Source organism: Abramis brama (assembly GCF_963993115.1).
Source record: "Abramis brama genome assembly, chromosome: 16".
NCBI lineage: Eukaryota > Metazoa > Chordata > Actinopteri > Cypriniformes > Leuciscidae > Abramis > Abramis brama.
This window is the reverse complement of record NC_139978.1, coordinates 33,273,791-33,292,543: the sequence shown is the minus strand read 5'-3', so window position 1 is coordinate 33,292,543 and position 18,753 is coordinate 33,273,791. Positions and strand designations below refer to the sequence as shown.

Genomic DNA, 18,753 nt, shown 5'->3' with positions numbered 1-18,753 from the left:
TAATATTGAATTAGTATTAGTCATATTTCCCCAAAATACAATGTGTGAAGGATTTCACCTTCAACACTAACAAATATGGGAATTTGCCCTTTTAAATGTAAATGCATATTTTAATATTCTAACTTCGGATGACTTTATGGCTAGTTATGTTGTATTATTCATATTTAGAATTGTTTTCAATATCCAAATGAGAAGCACTGCTTTTCTGTGAACACTGTGTTTGGATCATGAAATCCTCTCGAGGACTCTTTGATTCAAAATAGCTTATTTAATCCACTTACTTACTGTGATTCTTTGAACACATTTTGCATTAGATAATCCAAGGGGAATATTTCACTGGAATGTAGCTCGACCGCCTACACAGAGGCCATGAATCACAAATCAAACATGTCAGGTGTAAATAGGAGTCAGCAGCGGGTTTCACTGAGTTTGTGATTCTCTGTGATTGGTGGAATGCTGTGAGGGGGCGGAGCTTGAGTGGAAACACCTGTTTACCTGCTTCAGGTGAGAGTGTGAGTTGAGGAAACCGCAAAGAAAACAACTGATAGAACTGCAAGGTTTGTTGGATTATTCTGAAATTGGTTGCTCCGTTGAGAGGTAATTAATTTTTTTTCACAGAATTCTCTTATTGAGCTTACATAAGATTTATAAGAAGAAAACAAAGCTAGTTGGTTGTGATAGGAAGAATGTAGTTTGGACTTTGCTCTTTAAAAGATCCTTGCCTGCTCTGACCATCGTTCTTCTGGCTTATTTAATTTCTTATGAGACTGAGATGATTATTGCAGACTGTCTGTAAGCAAGTGCTCAAAGAAGGTTCATCGAATCGAAAGCATACTGTATATATTTAAGCTGTATACAGAACTCTCTTCCTCAAAGTTTTAATCACTGTGTGTTTTATTGGCAGCGACACTGACACATGATTTGTTCCTTAAATGATTTATAGACACACTGATAACAATCACAGTTTCAGTGCTTTGAGATTTCTAACACGTAACCCATTTCCATTTTTATTGGCCCTTTTTTTTCTTTTTTTCTTGGTTTTTTTTTCTTGTTTTTTTGATAACTCCACCTGGTGTTTCAAACATTATAATGTTTTAGTCACACTGTAGGCTACTAAATGCCTTATTTGCCATTCTCTAGAGTGATTTTAAGATAGCGATAGGCGAAAATATTGGTCAGGCAGATAAATCAGGCAGTGTTTGAGATTTTTGAATTTGTCTGATGACAAACTGGTCAAAAATATCCAAACACACTTTTCATTTGTTAGTGCACAATTTCTGTTTTGAAATGTATGTTTTAAAGAAATGTAAATGTTGTGTAAAAAAAAAAAAAAAAATATATATATATATATATATATATATATATATATATTTTAATTAATGTATTCAATTATTAATATTGTTATTATTAAAATTGTATTTTATATAACATTATAATCTCTCTCTCTCTCTCGCTCTCTCTCTCTCTCTCTCTCTCTCTCTCTCTCTCTCTCTCTCTCTCTCTATATATATATATATATATATATATATATATATATATATATTGTTTTTCTTTGATCTGGATAGTGGATCAATCGGGCAAATATACGACTCCAACACTCTTTTTATATTTAAATTTATTTCTTATTTCTTATAAATAATCTTATTTATTTTGTGTTTATTTGTTTGTATATACAGTAGCATTATAAATTGGGTTCAGTATTGGCTTTTAAAAAGGCTATATCTGTCAGATACAAGTCTATAGTTCCTGATTTCATTTTTCTGTGCCATATTTCTTTTGTTGACATTTCTCCTTTACTACTTCAGAGTGATTAATGTTGTTGTTTTTTACACCTTTGAATCGAAACTCGAGACTTTCTCATTCCAGTTGCGTTAAAATGACATTTGAATTTGCCATAACTGAGACCCTTATCAGAATCAAATGACTCACACTTGCAAATGAGGTGTCCAGTCAGCGAGCGACAATGACAGTCTGTTCTTCTTTCCCCCCAGGTTTTCAGTGAGAAGTTGATATTTGGCTATGAGCAAGTTTTGGATCAACTTCCCCTTACCGCTGGCTGCATTATACATCATTGCAGCGTGTCTAAATCATGCAGGTGTGTGAAATATATTTATTTATTTAACCATCTCTTTGAGGGTTTTCTGTGTTAAAGGTCACTTTTCTCTTCACTTTGTGTGGGCTGTATAGAGTTTCCACGGCAGTGTGACCATGTTATGCATAAATTAACCCTGCATATTAAGAAGTTGCACTGGCCTCCCACTCTGCTTTATGCAAATTCTAGCTCTGAATATTACTGGTTCTGAGATTCGGTTCAATGCACTTGCATGTGCATTTCAGACTTTTAAAAAAGCAGAAGATGTAGCGTCAACAAAACAATAGTTCATTATGTGTGAGTGCGATTTGCATCATACTGAGTGCACTGAAATTATAGAGCATGAAAATGCATAATTTTTAACCATACATCAACGGTCTTACATGGGTTTAGCCCAGCGGTGTTGCTCAACACATTCATGCTTGGACTGTTTTTATTCCAGCTGAGAGAGGCGATCCGTAAATCACAGGCACTCCCTGCATTTTGTGTGAAAGTGCAATGCTAACAGGAATGACATAGTTGTCTGACATGTCTAGTTGTGTTGGTAGTGCAAAAAACAAAACAAACCTGAAAATCTGTAGCATTTCCCAAAAAACAAAAAAAAAACAAAAGTCATATGCCCCAAGCAAAGATTGCTCATCTGTAATCAAAGCAGCTGTTTGTGAATTTGAGACACAAAGATAGTGACAGGAGCATCTGAAGACAGTAAAGTACATCAGATCACATTGCATAGATCACCTAATTGTTATTTCAGGCTTCAAGTCTTCCCATTCAGTTTCTGATGATAGTAAACTGTTGTTGTTTGGTAACATTTCTGTGACCTTCACAGCTGTGGCCTTTGTCGAAGCTTTAACAAGCACTAAATGTTATAAATTAGCATTGTGCCATGAGTATTAATTTTGCTTCCAGCATTAACATGCCTCTTTTCACTCTTAAAAAATAAAGGTTTTATTGATATTTAGGGTTCCATGAACAACCTTTAATATTCATGGACCCTTTCTAATACACAAAAGGTTCTTTAGATTTTTTTAAATGTTCTTCACACTACCGAACACCCCCTTTTGGAAGCTTTATTTTTAAGATATTCTGCTTGGTGCAGTTAAGGTCCTGCTATTCCATCCGTAAAAAACATTTTCTAGTGATCATGGCTCAGGTAATTCATCAAATATGGGAGCAGAAAGTTATTACCGTCCAAATATCCAGAAGCACCATGCAACTGCACTTTCAGCATTTTAAAGAGCAAATGGATGGTGTCTGGATATGTGGAGTGATGCTGTACAGACTGTATCATCCTCCACACAACCAACACTCAGAACCAATCCGCAAGATTGAAGCATGGAAATTGCACCTAGCAGATTTTCTAGCACAGACAGAATGTGCAAATAAATGGCATTATTAGCAACCGTGATTCATTATAGCAAATCCCCCTCTTGATCCCTTTTTAAAAGTGCACATCATGGAAAACAGGATCGTTTGTGCTCTTTCGAAATAAATGGTGTCATGGCATGCCACTTCTTCCTCAGACCAATCATTGAAATTAAGCTGCAAAAATGGTTTCGTCAGAAATAGCCACAGTTATGAAGTCGCAACTATGAGCACATTAACACATGAGCACATATCAAAGGGCTAATTAGTATTTAGCAACTTGGAGATGCATTGACATGCAAAGAGGTTAGCAAAACATAACAGAGCTCATTTATAAATAATGTGCAGTTGAAAAACTGTGAAAAGCCTGTTTCATTTGCATTATAAACAAAACAGCGGCTGGTTTTGGTGCAGGAAACCTTGACTAGGTTTCAGGGAGAGAATGCAACACAAAAGTGCTCTTTAATTAAATGTGCAAAAACTGATGGTCGTGGCCCAAACATAATTGGATAAATTATGTGAGGAATAATTAACGACGGGCCTTTGAACTAGGCCATTAGAAAAGGTTAGGGTTAGGGTTAGTGCTATTAATACATACATGATTAATGTAGATGCATGAATATTTTGAGGTACGGTAACCGTAGTGCTATTAACTCTAATAGCACTACGGTTACCGCACCTCAAAATATTCTTCAGATCATGTATTTCAAGACATTAGGTTTTTGTCCTTAAAACGCTCTTGAGTTTAGGACAATTTATTTATTTTTTTGTTAATTCCAAAACGTCATTTTAGAGCTAGTAATGGTGTCTTGAGCCGTTAATAGCAGATTAATGCAGTTATGAGAGAGAGAGAGAGAGAGAGAGAGAGAGAGAGAGAGAGAGAGAGAGAGAGAGATGTGAATTACCTCGGTCTGAGCGTCTCCTAATGGTGTTTGGCAGCAGCGTCTTTAATAATAGCGAAACTGTAAGTTCATCTTTTCCAAGAACAACGCCGTTATTACCTCGCTACTGATACATGTCATGTAGCTTTTAAGTTCTTAAACTATTTTACTGACAACATCGTCAGAGCAGCGCTGACGACACGTTTCTATGCAATGTGTGTACGTACTGTATGTGTGTGTGTGTGTGTGTTTGAGTGGGAGAGTGAGAAAGAGAGTATGTGCTTTTCATACATAATAAAATTTTATTTTGTAGATATAATTTGACGTTTTTATCCTATTGTTTACTATATTTATTTGCTTGGTCAGTGTCGTTGTGGGTTTTGGTCACTTTGTTGTTCTAGGCTGATCCAACCTTTGAAATAACTGAAATAATTTGGCGAAGTGATATGGAACTGTAATGCGTTCAAGACCTGCCTGGAACTACTTTAGCCGTGTGTTTCCCTGAAAATAATAGAACGTTTGTCAAGATTCAACATCAGATTCAAGCATTCAACCCATAGTATAAGCAAATAATAAAATGCAACAAACCATATAATCATAAGTAGCAAAGATAACACTTTAAAGGGTTAGTTCTCTCCTATTTACTCACCCTCATGTCATTCAAAACCCTTAAAGGGGTGGTATAATGCCCTTTTCACAAGATGTAAAATAAGTCTCTGATGTCCCCAGAGTGTGTGTGTGTGTGTGAAGTTTTAGCTCAAAATACCCCACAGATATTTTTATATAGCATGTTAAAGTTGTCACTTTTTGAGGGTGAGCAAAAACGCACCATTTTTGTGTTTGTCCCTTTAAATGCAAATGAGCTGCTGCTCCCGGCACAGGGGGGTGGAGCTTCAACAGCTTGTGTCCTTTTACCTCACACAGACATGCACTGAAAATTTCAAAAACATTTAGACTTTTATGTTCAAACGGGAGTTAGACAATGATGGAGAGACTCAAGAAGTGACAACATGTAGAATGCAACAGGACATTTCTGAATGGTTAGTTGATGAATTTTGATAGATTATGTGTAGTTATCTTCTAGTCATTGATTAGCATATTCTGTCATGAATAATGATATATTCTGTTCAATCTATAAATTGTGTTCCGGGACGGGGTTTATGTAAATTGTAGGGTTCGTGATGTCACTAACCTGGGAGGAATGTCGTGTAGTCCCATTAAAAAAAAACGATTTCTTTAAAAGCAAATATCTTCCTTCGGTTTAGTCCAAATTTTCTGAAGAGACTTGATTGCTTTATATGATGAACAGATTGAATTTAGGCTTTTATTGATCTAGTCTCATATGGATTAGTTTTATGATCTCTTTATGAACTTTTTGAAGCGTCAAAGTGGTAGTTGCGTAGCTGTCAATGGAGGGACAGAAAGCTCTCAGATTTCATCAAAAAGATCTTCAATTGTGTTCCGTAGATTTGGATTCGGGTTTGGAACGACATGAGGGCGAGTAATTAATGACAGAATTATCATTTTTGGGTGATCTAACCCTTTAAACAAACTAGTTGAAAACCAAACCAAACGAAATTGGACAAGACAGGTGTTTGTAAAATGAATGGTCATTAATTCCTTATTCTGTATCTCTCTCTGTGAACCTTTAGCTCTTACGTGGGCTGTACAGGTGACGACCACAGGACCACAGACAATCAAGAAAGCCCAGGGGGAGAGTCTTACTTTGGGCTGCACGTACACCGTGGGCACCGAAGATGTCGGAGACCTGGACATTGAGTGGACACTCGTTAGTCCAGACATGACCCAGAAAGATGAGCTGGTGAGAGGGCACTGAGAGTACAAAATGGAGATTAAAGTGGTGGTGACATGGATATTTTTATTGAATATGTTTCTTGTGTCAGTAAACAGCCATTGTTATGATTGGCTAACTCATTCAATGCCCACTTGCTATAGCACACGAGTAAGGCCATGTTTACATGACAATGATGTACTAAAAGCGGAAAAGTTTTTACTTTGTGTCTTTTGTGTACAGGTGACGCCATTGATCAAAACGATCCCTGTGAAAATGACTAAAATCGCTGTATTCTGCTGCCAGGCCAGTAGTTGGCGATGTCACTTTGTAAAGAAAAACTGCGCCTTTAGACTGAACATGTAATACGCTTGCACAAAATGTCACAGTTTTTACAAAATCACATTTTTGTAGTTTACACAGAGACAATAACAGTCTCGTTTTCAAAAAACATGCACTTTGAAACCCGTTTTCAAAAGTTTGCGTTTTCAGGTCGCCAAAACGCCGTTGTCGTGTAAATTAACAGCCAAACCGCAAAAGCATTTTGAAACTGTTTACCTTAAAGGGACCTCTTACATCAAAAGCTCAAGGAAAATTTGACTTCTCATGTCGGGACCTCTTTAAAGCACATTTTCATCTTGTATTGAGTAAAGGTAATTTACTTAAGCTTGTCACAATTTGTCATTGTGGTTTAGTTTAACTGGAAGTACGAAAATATCTAAAATGAAAAAAATATTTAAAACTACATGGACAGTTTATAAGACAAACAACAACAAAAATATAAAAGAAAACAGAAAAGAAAATATAAAAATTATATAAACTATAATTGTACAGAAATAGTACAAAAAAAATAGGCCTACTTTTGGAAGATTATTTGAGTATGTTTTACGAGAAAATAGTATTTTGGTTTTTCTCCTTCAAAATTTCATGTTTCTTTGTAATTGTTTGTGAAATGTATTACAATTTCTGAATGAAAATTGTTTCTACACCCATTGTTTTTTCGTGTGTACATTAATGAGATTACCGAAGGAATAAAGGTGATTTTAAAACTGCAAAGAATGCATGCCATGCAGCTTTTCTTGACGTAACATCTGGTGTTTCTGATAAGACAAGAATGTAAGAATGTTTTCTCAGCTCCAAGGAGATCACAGTCTACACCTGATCAATCGTATATCATCTTGATGGATTTTTGTAAAATCCTCCCATTTCTCCCTTGTCCAAACTACTTAACCTCATGCTTTCCAGGGATGTGTTTGGAGATTTGGAGAAATCCGTGTTTTACGGTGTATTAGCGGCTCCGTGTTAACGACGGCAGGTGGTTAGACCTGTTTTATTAGATAAGGCTCACTGAACTGGGTTTCTCTCTCTGACAGATCTTATCCTACACCGGAGGGAAACTCTATCAGCTAGGAAACACGGACCTGATGAGTCGCTTGAAGTTTGTTGGTGACCCGAGTCTCGGCAACGCCACGATCACCTTCTCCACCCTCAAGGTCTCGGACACGGCCACGTACCAGTGCAAAGTGAAGAAGACACCCGGCGTCGACTCCAGGAAAGTCACTTTAGTGGTGCTGGGTGAGGACTTGCACATTCTCTGTCTCTGCTGACCTGCTCTGGCGCTCTTATCAAGCTGCTGGGTTTCTGTTGTACCGGTTCTCTCCACCCCAACATGCCCCTTTCATCCATCGTTCAGGATGACATGACTGGAATGGCAGGTTGGGTGGATGCTCTTTGTTCACGCCTGCCTTCTGTTTCCCTCTGTTAACCTCAGCCCAACCCCGCAACCTCGTCTGTCGAGAGCCTCAATGATTTCCACTTTCTCTGAAAACTCCAGTTCAGTGCTGTGATCCTTTAAGAGTCCAGTGTAATTATAGTTTAGGATTTTTAGATCTTGAAGCTGATTCTATTTTATTTCAAAAATGTCTTTCAGTTTTGTGTTATTTTTTGCAGCCTTTACTAGTTTCAGTTGAGAGATTATAATTTATATCTATTTTTTAATTATGGTATTTGTAGTATAGTACTATTGGGGCTTCTTTAGTGTTCAAATCTGAAATTAAAAATAATTCATGATTATTTTTTGGAGCCATGTAAATGTATTTTTCTTTTTTTTATTCCAGTGAACAAAAATTGCATTTTAGTTTTCGTTTATAATAATAACAACTCTACCTATGGCACATGTTATTTCAGTATCATTGAGATACTTCATATTAATATTTTGAATTAGTTTTTATTTTTAAATGATCCATTTTCATTTTAATTCTAGTTAAAATTTTAGTAATTTTGTTGTGTGCTTATCTTTTGTTTTTTAAACCCTTAAATGAATGAATGTTTCGCTAATCATTATTACATATTCGGGTCTTTAGCGACCCGGATCTATACTATCTAACACAGATTGATCTCTAACTGCCGCAATAATATAAAACTCTCCTGATGTTTTAATAACAATTGCAAAAGAATAAAAGAAAACATATTTCGTTACTTTTTGGAACTTTAATTTGAATCTGCTGTCGTAAAATTTGGCATCATTGTGAATATTGCAATGTTTTTAATTCATTTTTATCTGGCCATTCAATTTTCTAAATAGCGTGACACTAATCTCACAATCCTTCCAAGTATGAGAGTGTCAACATGAAATTGCGCTCCCAACCCATTTTACTTCCTTAAATGTGAGGCCTTTGTGTGTAAAACAGGATATTCAATGAGGAAAACATTTATAGGACTTGATTTTATCTATGAGGAATGAATTAGATTGTGAAAAGCTGGTGTTGTACACCTGAAAGGGATCCAAGTTACCAGTTATCCAAGACAAATTTCTTTCTTTTCAACTATTTAACCGCTTGCCACTGGCTTGGGCCCGTAATCGCTGCTCGCAGCTATATTTATTATTATTATTATTATTATTATTATTATTATATAACTCTATATTGCCCAGGCCTAGTGCTATCATTAATGACATTACAGGCTCATAACAGACCAGTTTGTTCCATGCATCAGCCATGTGATTTTGTCCATGACCTCTGATTATTTTTCTTTTGGTTTCTGTCAGTACGACCTTCGCCCCCTAAATGCTGGCTGGAAGGTAGCGAGGAGAAGGGCGGAACCGTTTCACTCCGCTGCAAAACCTCCCAGGGTTCATCACCTCTGAAATATGCATGGACCAAAGAAAGTGGAAACATGCCACCAACTGCAACACAGAGTGAGTGAGTGAGTGAGTCCCCAGCGGTGAGCGCAGGTCTAGCGCAACGCTAGCGGATAGTTGAAGCGAAAGATCAATATTTGGTAGCGCTTGAAGAACCTGTAGCTTCAGGCCTGTGTGTCGTAAAGCCAGCTGTTGTAGATGAAAACAAAAACATTTTTTGAGCCTCATAGCAACCAAACAAGTTTGACTGTGTGCACTCTGCCATAAACGCCGCCGCCGGGCCTTTCGCAATGGCTGCTCATTCTGAATGACTCTTTTGTTTAAAGATCCCCTGAACGGAGAGTTGCTCATCTCCAACCACAGCGAGAGCTACACGGGGAAGTACCTCTGTGAGGTCAGCAATGAAGTCGGAGCGGAGCGATGCACATACGCCCTTCAAGCTTATAACCGTAAGTATGGGTGGATCCACAAAGTATTTTGACAAGTAAGACACACTTGACGTCTGAATGTCAACAGCATGTCAGTGTTGAGTATTGAGTGCAATATGCTGTATCTGACAGGAAGCCAGAACAGACATTTCACAAAAAGATTCATTATCATAGAGAATTAGGGTTAGAGTTAGGGTTAGGGTCTGTTATACAGATCAGGTACAGATCAGTTACTCTGCAAAGACACCTGTGTAAAGCTGAGAACTTTTTGTGATGTTTTTGAGTCTCACCAAGGCTGCATTAATTTGATAAAAATTTGTTATAATATGAAATAATATTGCAATGAAAATATTCATTACTCCAGTCTTCAGTGTTAAATTATCCTTCATAAATCATTCTAATATGATTTGTGCTTAAGAAACATTTCTTATTATTATCAATGTTGAAAACAGTTGTGCTGCTTAATATTTATTGTGGAAACCGTGACACTACTATTCAAAAGTTTTGGTCAAGTAAGGTTTTTTTTTTTTTTTAAGAGAGAGAGAAGCAAATAATACTTTTATTCAACAAGGATGCATTAAATTGATCAAAAGTAACTTTAAAGATATTTTTAATGTTACACAAGATTTCTATTTCAAATAAATGCTGTTCATTGAACTTTCTATTCATCAAAAATCCTGAAAGAAAATGTAACATGGTTTATATTCAATTAGAAAACAATTGTTTTAAATTTTAATATTTCACAATATTGCTGTATTTCTGATTAAATAAATGCTGCCTTGGTGAGCAGAAGAGACTTCTTTCAAAAACATTAAAACTGGTATTGTGGTAAGTGTACATCCACTAGAAAGCACTAAAACACCAGCTGATTTAAAGATTCTGTGCAAAAAGAAATGGCTTAAAACATGACGTTAGTGAATTGAAAAGTTCCTGAGGCTTTTGAGACCTTTTAAATCTATTTCTTTAAGTAGCTTAAGTGTCCAAATATTTGAAAGCAATTTATTTGCTCAAAAAAAAAAAAAGTGTCTTTATGCTTATTGATCCAATGGAGAAACTGAGAAATCCAGTCATTTTCCTGTGTATTCAGCACATTTCTGTTCAAGGTTCATATATACAGTAGCATGTCTGTTTATGAAGGCCATTATGCAGCATGTGTCCTTGAACAAAATATGTAAGGCTCACTCAACAGAGCATTTTTTGTGCATATTATTTTGATGAACCCATTTATAGATGATTTTGTAAGGCAATTGAAGCCTCAGCAGCACTGTCAGATGAATTGTTTCTCAGGTTAAGAATCGAGCAAGCCATTTCTGCACATAATCTATTGGCTTTTATCGGAATCTTTTATCTCTAGCAACCAATAAAGTGGGAGTGATTGTGGGAGCTGTGATTGGTGCTTTGCTGCTGCTGCTCCTCCTCCTTTTGCTGATCTGGCTCCTGATTTGCTGTTGCAACAAGCGGCGCTATGAAAAAGAGATAGCCAATGAGATCAGGTAAGATATTGCTTGTTTATATATTTAAAAACATTGGAATAGGTGGAATGTTGATGAAACAGAAGTATAGCGACAGATCTTTTCCTCCGTATTATGACTTATATCCGAGTGAAACGGATTATCAAAAAAGAAAAAATGTAGGGCGGGACTTGGTTTCTATGCGTCAGTTGTTGATTGGATCTGAAAATGGAGGTAGATAAACGCGAGTTTAAGTGGACTAAATGATTGGAGAAGTCCTGCATACATCATCAGAGAGAAGTCATTTACACCAAAAGGACCAGTTATGACATAAAAAAAATAAAATAAAAAAAAGAAACTTATGTAGGCATGAATTGTTTTCAATAAGATATATGACATGCATCTGGAAAATAGATAGGGTGAATTTTCAATTCATGCCGACTTTAAAGTTAAAATCCCACAGATGTACATTAAAGGAGGCAAAGTCGCAGATAAAAGAATGTCAGTGAAACTTGAAGTTGGATTCCTTTGACTTGAGCTAGTATGCAAGCACTAAAAAACACATTACACAACTACATTAGCAACCACCCACAACACCCTAACAACATAGTGGGAAGGTTTGCCTGGGTGTAGTCATAGACCTAGAGGATATTTTGTAAGCATTTTAGTGCATTTTCACACTTTTTAGGAAAATATTGCCCAAAACTATTGTTTTCTTCCTTCTAATATTGTGAAACTAAATTATCAAATGTGAAAATCCATTTTTGCTCAAAAAACTGAGTGGTTTGAATGGGAATGAATGGTGCCTCTGGTGGTATAGAGGTGTGTTCACGCTATTTTGGAATTACTGTAATTGAGTTTCCGACTTGTAAAAAGTGTTCATGTCCTCATAGAACTCGTAATTCCAACTTGTAACTTGACCGCTGTACCACCTGACCTGCCGTTGATAATGTTGCCATAGAAATGCATCCAAGAACAGCTCATTATGAGAACAGCTCCAAGTAGAACGTCACGCGTTGTCATCTCGTAATTACGGTAGCCTAATAACGAGAGGGTGTGTGAATGCAGCATGTCTCAACACTGGCGTACTGTCTGACACTACACCAGCGGAGGTAGCCTACATACTTTTAGTTCAGCGTTAAAGAATGTCTCACAACAAATCTCATGGGTAAATACCTGGCTGACAAGTGACCAATACTGGTACTGCAACCACACCCAATAATACCTAACTGGACTGGCCCCAAATATATATGTGTCCTTTATATATATATATATATATATATATATATATATATATATATATATATATATATATATATATATATATATATATATATATATATATATATTATAAATCAAAAAATAAATGTGGCTAACACCATGTGACATTGTTCATTTCTCAGGGAGGACACCGCAGCTCCGGAGAGTCACCCGGGAAGCCGTAACTCCAGCTTCCGTTCTGTAATGAATTACCGCGCCCACCACGGGATCCACTACAGCTCCGTACAGAAAGCCGATGTCACACGGGTCGGATCCGGTAGCAGCAGTGGCCACACCGAACGCAGCAGACTCCAAAGGGAAGCCAGCATGCTTGCGTCTGACAGGCCTCAGCTCATATATGACAACAAATACGGATACCCCGTATAACATCTGACGTCCTGCCAGGGGACACTGCGCTCAAAAGATTTGAGGACATTAATACTGCACAGAAGAATATTCACATTTGTGAATTCTCCTAATGTTCAAGATAGAGATCTAATAATATATGTGTATAGTTGTGTTGTTGTATTTTTGTAAGATTGTTTTATAAGTATTTGCATAGTCGTTTTGGTGAAATGTGGTCAAAATGATAATGGAAATTTAAATACATTAAACTAACAAACCTTTTTGTTATAACAATAAATTCAATCTTTTAAGATTGAAAGTAAAACATAGTGTCATCTGAGTGGTTGATGTTTACTAGGGCTGTTTTTCAATTATTTTCAATTTAATTAATTTTGATTAATGAATTAGCCTATAAATAGTTATTTTTATTTAAATTAAATTTATGAAATGTAATATATAAAAAATGATTATTACTGAATAAATCATGCCCCTTGACCCATATGCAAATTACTTAATGAATTTTCCTATCATCAGAGTAGTTTCAAGGATCAGATTGCACAGAATTTTGTTTGTTTGTTTGTTTTTTGTGTTCAAAAAGAGCGAAAGCGGTCTGAGCTGTGACACATGGGGCAGAAATCTGTTCTTGTCGAAGTGAAGTCCAGCCCCACAAGTCAATATTATTTATAACGCTTCTCACAATGGACAATATTTCAAACAAAGCATCTTTACAGAAAAAAATAATGCCTCAAATTCTGTGAGGTCCTCATTTGGAAGTTCAATTACATGAAAATTATGCCTTAGAGTATTATTCTGTAAACCCCAAGTGAGCAAGCCAAAGAGTGGTTCTCACTGTCAAGTCCAGCTTAATGGCATAATGGCTGGAGAAGGTCCAGACACACCTAACCCTGCCCATAACTCTATCCCTCCACACATCAGATCCACAGAGGTGGAAATATACTAGATCAAGCTCAACCCATGACGTCCAGAGAGGTGGAGCTGGACATCATGTGTCTCTACAGTGAGCACCACTTGAAGCCAAGAGGAACCCAACTTCACACAGTAGGTGTTAGGATTAGAGAAAAAAAAACCTTTCCTGTCAGTTCTCCACTAATCTAAAAAATAATGCATTGCTTACGATATAAGCATTGCTTGTGGTATCAATGCTGAAAAGCAAGTCAAGTCACGTTTATTTATATTGCGCATTTTACAATTGTTTCAAAGCAGCTTTACAGAGATAATGGGAAAATAATGCAACAACTAAGCAAGCCATAAGCCAATTGCAACAAAGGTGAAAAAAGGCGACAGTGGCAAGGAACCAAAACTCCATCAGGTGACAGAATGGAGAAAAAACCTTGGGAGAAACCAGGCTCAGTCACTCAGTTCTCCTCTGGCCAGCGAACGAACAGTGTATGATTATGATGCAAAAGCAGAACGACATGGTACAACAGACAAATTTTGCAGTTTACAAACCAACAATTGAAAAAAAATTATATATAGAATGTCTTGCATTATTCTTGTGCTCTCATAACCTTTAAAGTCAGCATGAAACTGAAGTTGCGATAGTCTTTTCTTCCCTATTGTGACGTGTATTAGAGTAAAATGGCTTCTGCATTGAGAAATAAATCTAGGAAGGGACGGGACTGGACTCGACCAGGGTTTTCGTCCTCTGGAGTTGAACTTGATTGGATTGTAGGAAGTTGGGCATTGTTAACTTAATAAGGACAGATCTGAATGGCAATTTGCAGTCAGTTGTGGAGAATATAGTCCCACCCTCCACAAGACACACGCCTGTCACTCACACGAGAATGACCAATAGCAAACCACAACCATCCAATCAATTCCCCATGGAGAAAATCAAGTCCCGCCCTACATTTTTTCCTTGTTCAAGATGCCGTTTCAATCAGACATACATCACAAAAGGGAAGAAAAGACGATCGCAACTTCCGTTTCATGTCACTTTTAAACATCTTGAGCTGATTTTAGAAAGCATATTGTTTTCATTTGTCATGTGGCTCATAGCAACAAGGGCATGTTTCTGTTGTGTTCGGAATTACTTGAAAATCTAGTGTGTGATCCTCAGGTTTTCTCTGTAACCATTTACAAAGTCAACAAGTGTATGATGCAGTGTTTTAAAATCTGTTCAGATTTTAGAAGTCGTGTAGTGTATTCCAGCCTTAAGTTTACCTCAGACTGATTTAAATGAAAATGAATTGCCAGTGCCAGTAATGGGTTTGTGTTCAATGACAAGACATAAACAAAATAATGACTTCTAATTTATATTAAATGCTTTTTTTCTGCTGCAATGATTTTGATTTGTTAAATATTTATATATGATTTTATTCTGCAGTTTGCATGGTGGTGGTTGAATTGGTAAAGTCCTCCATTTATAACTGTTTTTCCCTTGTGATGCACCTGCACTGACAAGCGTTCAGTTCAAATCTGCGCTCTGATTGAGAGATGATGGGAAGGAAATTGTTTGCTCTGTTTGATTTGCATCTTCAGGTCAATCACTGTATGACAGTGAGAGTGTTGTGCAAGAGCGCCCCCTGGAGGCAGTGCACCATCCTCCATCACCTCACCCTCTCAATGCCCTTTCGCCTCCAATCCATTTCTTCTTTCCCACTTTTCTCTCAGAATTGTTTGACCAATAACCCCTGATTATAGGATAATGGGTCTGGACTAAGGGATGGACAATAAGAAGCGAGTGGCAGAAAGACATGAAAAGATATTTGAAATTAAATTAGTGCATTTACACACCGTGTTTCAGGGACACATAGCTACACAGTGTGTTTGTCTTTGTGACAGACTGCATGCAGATGAATTCACATTTAATTGCACAAAGTGAACAAGATTTTCCTTTCCTTGCCAATGTTCATCAGGCATGAAAAATCAATATTCTGATTCAAAGAAACCAGTAGGCCTATCCTTAAATAAGAGAGGAGAAAGATTTTCCTTGCAAACCATTGTTTTTACACCATAGATTTTCTGAAGAAAATGTGAGTGCAAAATCATGGCTAGGTTGGTTGCCAGGATGGTTCTTCGGTTGCTAAGGTGTTTTTTTGAGTCTGTAAGCACATTACTACTGTAGGTGGATATTTTAAAGCATCCTTTAAGCCTCATATTCTGGTCTTTGGAATTGGCTCAGGTCTCTTCAATGTACATCTATTGGATTATTTTTTTTGTTTTGTTTTTTTTTTGTCTGTTTTATTAGCCGCCAGTAAAAAAAAAAAAAAGGTGAATCACTGCTTTAAAAAAACCCCAGAACACTTTATGGTATGATTTGTGTCAACAATCATGTCTGTAGCACAAACACTGCAGGATGAGTTAAAGAACTTCAGCTGTACAGTGATTCACCAAGACCATTTCTAGTGACTATCTCAAAACTGATTTCAATCTAGTAGAATGATTTAAGTGCCTTTCATAAAGCGTGACTGTTTCCAATAAGTGCAAAAAGCCCAAAGTAATGGTTTTCTAACATAAATGACATTGTTGATCACCCTGTCCATTATGAGTTTATTAATGCTCTGATGGATCAGGTTTTATCTCATCATCTGTTGTTTTATGGCTCATTTCTGTTCTTGAGCATTTGAACTCTATATGGCTGCATCCGAAATCACATACTATACGGTAGGCGAAAAACAGTATGTGACAAAAGAAGTGTGTTCGACCCTTACAATAAATTACTGTATTTTAACAACATATTATAGCTAGAACAAGATGAAAATAAAGAGTATGTGACAAAAGAAGTGTGTTCGAGCCTTACAATAAATTACTGTATTTTAACAACATATTATAGCTAGAACAAGATGAAAATATAGAGTACGTGACAAAAGAAGTGTGTTCGAGCCTTACAATAAATTACTGTATTTTAACAACATAGCTAGAACAAGATGAAATTAAAGAGTTATTGTGAGGGCTGACAGTGGCTATCAACTTTTAATCAATTTTGATATTATCATAATGATTTCTGTGAATGTGTTTTAAAGTGAAACAAAACATCACAGAATTCATCCACTCTTTTGATAATACTCACTGATGTTTGTCCCTCAAAAATGATGTCACTTCCTGGAGGATGATGTCAGTTTGACTGTTTTTAGAAAAGGGATTTTTACCAAGACTAACAGGAAATACACAAGAAAAATCTATAAGTTAAATAACAACTGAAATATGTTAGAGCATAGAAATAATGAAGGAACTGGAATATTTCCTAATAAATAGTACCCTGGTAATCCAGAGTTCTCGCGAGAGCACAAGTTGAATTTGCTCAGCAAGTTACTCTGGTGTCGAGTATTGATGCTCATTAAATATGCCCTTGTAGCCGAGCTGCACTCTCTGTCGCACAGTAGAGAGATTACCGTATGGACAGGAGGAGAAGCTCGCGGGCAATCAGGGGGACGTGGAGGCAAAATGACAAAATAATTAATCAGAAAACTTAGCAAAAGTTGCTGCTGCTCCTAGCTCGTGGACACCTCCTACTCACGCTCTCCGTCTCAGCAAGTTTCGGAAGCGAATGATTTAGATTTCTCTCGGTACAGCTACTAGAAGACAGACGGGTTGCTCACGTCACATCTACGTCGTCAAGCTCAGTTTGAGTCTGTGCAGTATGCTCAGCCATCAGGAAGTAAGAGCTTCTAATTGACTTCACTTTTCTCTGTTGAATCCACTGGGGTCGCTGTGTCCAGTTTATATACTGTCTATGGTTAGCTCCCCTGGTTGCTAAGCGCTTTGGGTTTATTGTTGTGATTGGTCGTAGTGTTATCCAATTGCGTGCAGTGAGATTTTCAAATGCATGCTTGGTGCCGCCCGCCCCTCGAGCTGGCCGATTTTCATTAGTCGACGCCAGACCATTAATCTTTCAGATTTAGGTCTGGATTTCCAGGCTAGATAAATAGCCTATTTTTCATCAAATTTGAGAATAGAAGGAAAATAATGAAAGAAATGGAATATATCCTAAAGTGTGTTTTCAGAAGTGAACACCCACACAAATGAAGACCCTGAAAAATTAACCCTGTGCTTAGTTTAAAGTTTAAAAAGTTAATTAAAATGAAAGAAAACTAAGTGACTAATTCATATGATTTATATGATTATACTGTTTTCTTTAATCAAATTCTGTTTGCATTACTGAATCATTACTTTCCTGTTTATCACTGCTTTGAAATGATCAGTGACTTGACTTTACTTCATTCCATCTTTAAAAAAAGTAAATTTAATATTTTATAAAGGCATATATGACGAGGGCGTGAAAATGTACCATTTATCTTATTCAAAAGTAAGTGTAGCTGTGTGTTTGTCCAATTAAATCACTTTTGTAGGGATCTACATGAATGCATGATTTATTATTTAATACCCATTACAACATGGTTTATGAGATGCACAAACAGAATATCGTAGGTTCTCCTGGTAATCTGATGCTTTTTCCTGCTGGATCTGTGGGTAAAATGTCAGGGTCTTGTAAGTATTCTCAGTATATCAGACGAGAAGCAGAGGAAATGAGAAGACGTTTGGCTCAAGGCAAGGCCTGCTGGATGTGTTTGAATGTTTTGAACAAAATTAACAAGAAAGCACCAAAGTTCTTCAAAAGCAGCATGCTTACGTGGCCATTTTATCACCTGCATGTTACACAGCAATATCACAATTAATATGCGTCGTGCATATGAATGCCAGGAGAGCTGTATTTGTCTTGTGAATGAGGACTGGATCTTCTCATTATGAGTCTCGGTGGGATGTGTGCTAGTCAAATAAAACCTCTGGGTGCATTAGCACAGGAAGGACGGGTGCAGGCAAAGCAGTTTGTCCACCACAGGATTTGGCTTTGATTTACATTGAGCACATCTGAATAATTATACAATATGATTTCATTATGAGAACAGCAGGTTTGTGCAGGTGCCTTTCAACATATGGCATAGAAACAACGATTAATATAGGCTGTATTAAATCTCAGTTCTTACAGCCTTGTTAGAAATAAATGTAAAAAAAAAGTCAACCTCTGATGTCAGTTAG

At 36.8% G+C, this 18,753-nt stretch overlaps 1 protein-coding gene across 1 annotated transcript; it reads left to right on the top strand.

Moving 5' to 3' along the window:
• The first annotated feature begins 494 nt into the window (after positions 1 to 494).
• Positions 495 to 14,218, top strand: vsig8b (V-set and immunoglobulin domain containing 8b). Its single transcript, XM_084087243.1, has 8 exons — positions 495 to 597; positions 1,992 to 2,095; positions 5,991 to 6,160; positions 7,504 to 7,705; positions 9,177 to 9,326; positions 9,596 to 9,718; positions 11,052 to 11,190; positions 12,552 to 14,218. The coding sequence occupies exons 2-8, from the start codon at positions 2,020 to 2,022 to the stop codon at positions 12,793 to 12,795; spliced, it is 1,104 nt and encodes a 367-aa protein (XP_083943369.1). The 5' UTR covers positions 495 to 597; positions 1,992 to 2,019; the 3' UTR covers positions 12,796 to 14,218.
• Positions 14,219 to 18,753: the final 4,535 nt, after the last annotated feature.

Bases quoted from the DNA above. Each gene is read 5' to 3' on its own strand.
- vsig8b (XM_084087243.1), top strand. From the start codon at position 2,020: ATGAGCAAGTTTTGGATCAACTTCCCCTTACCGCTGGCTGCATTATAC. The intron at 2,096-5,990 runs GTGTGTGAAATA...GTGAACCTTTAG, and splicing joins AGCGTGTCTAAATCATGCAG to CTCTTACGTGGGCTGTACAG. The intron at 6,161-7,503 runs GTGAGAGGGCAC...TCTCTCTGACAG, and splicing joins TGACCCAGAAAGATGAGCTG to ATCTTATCCTACACCGGAGG.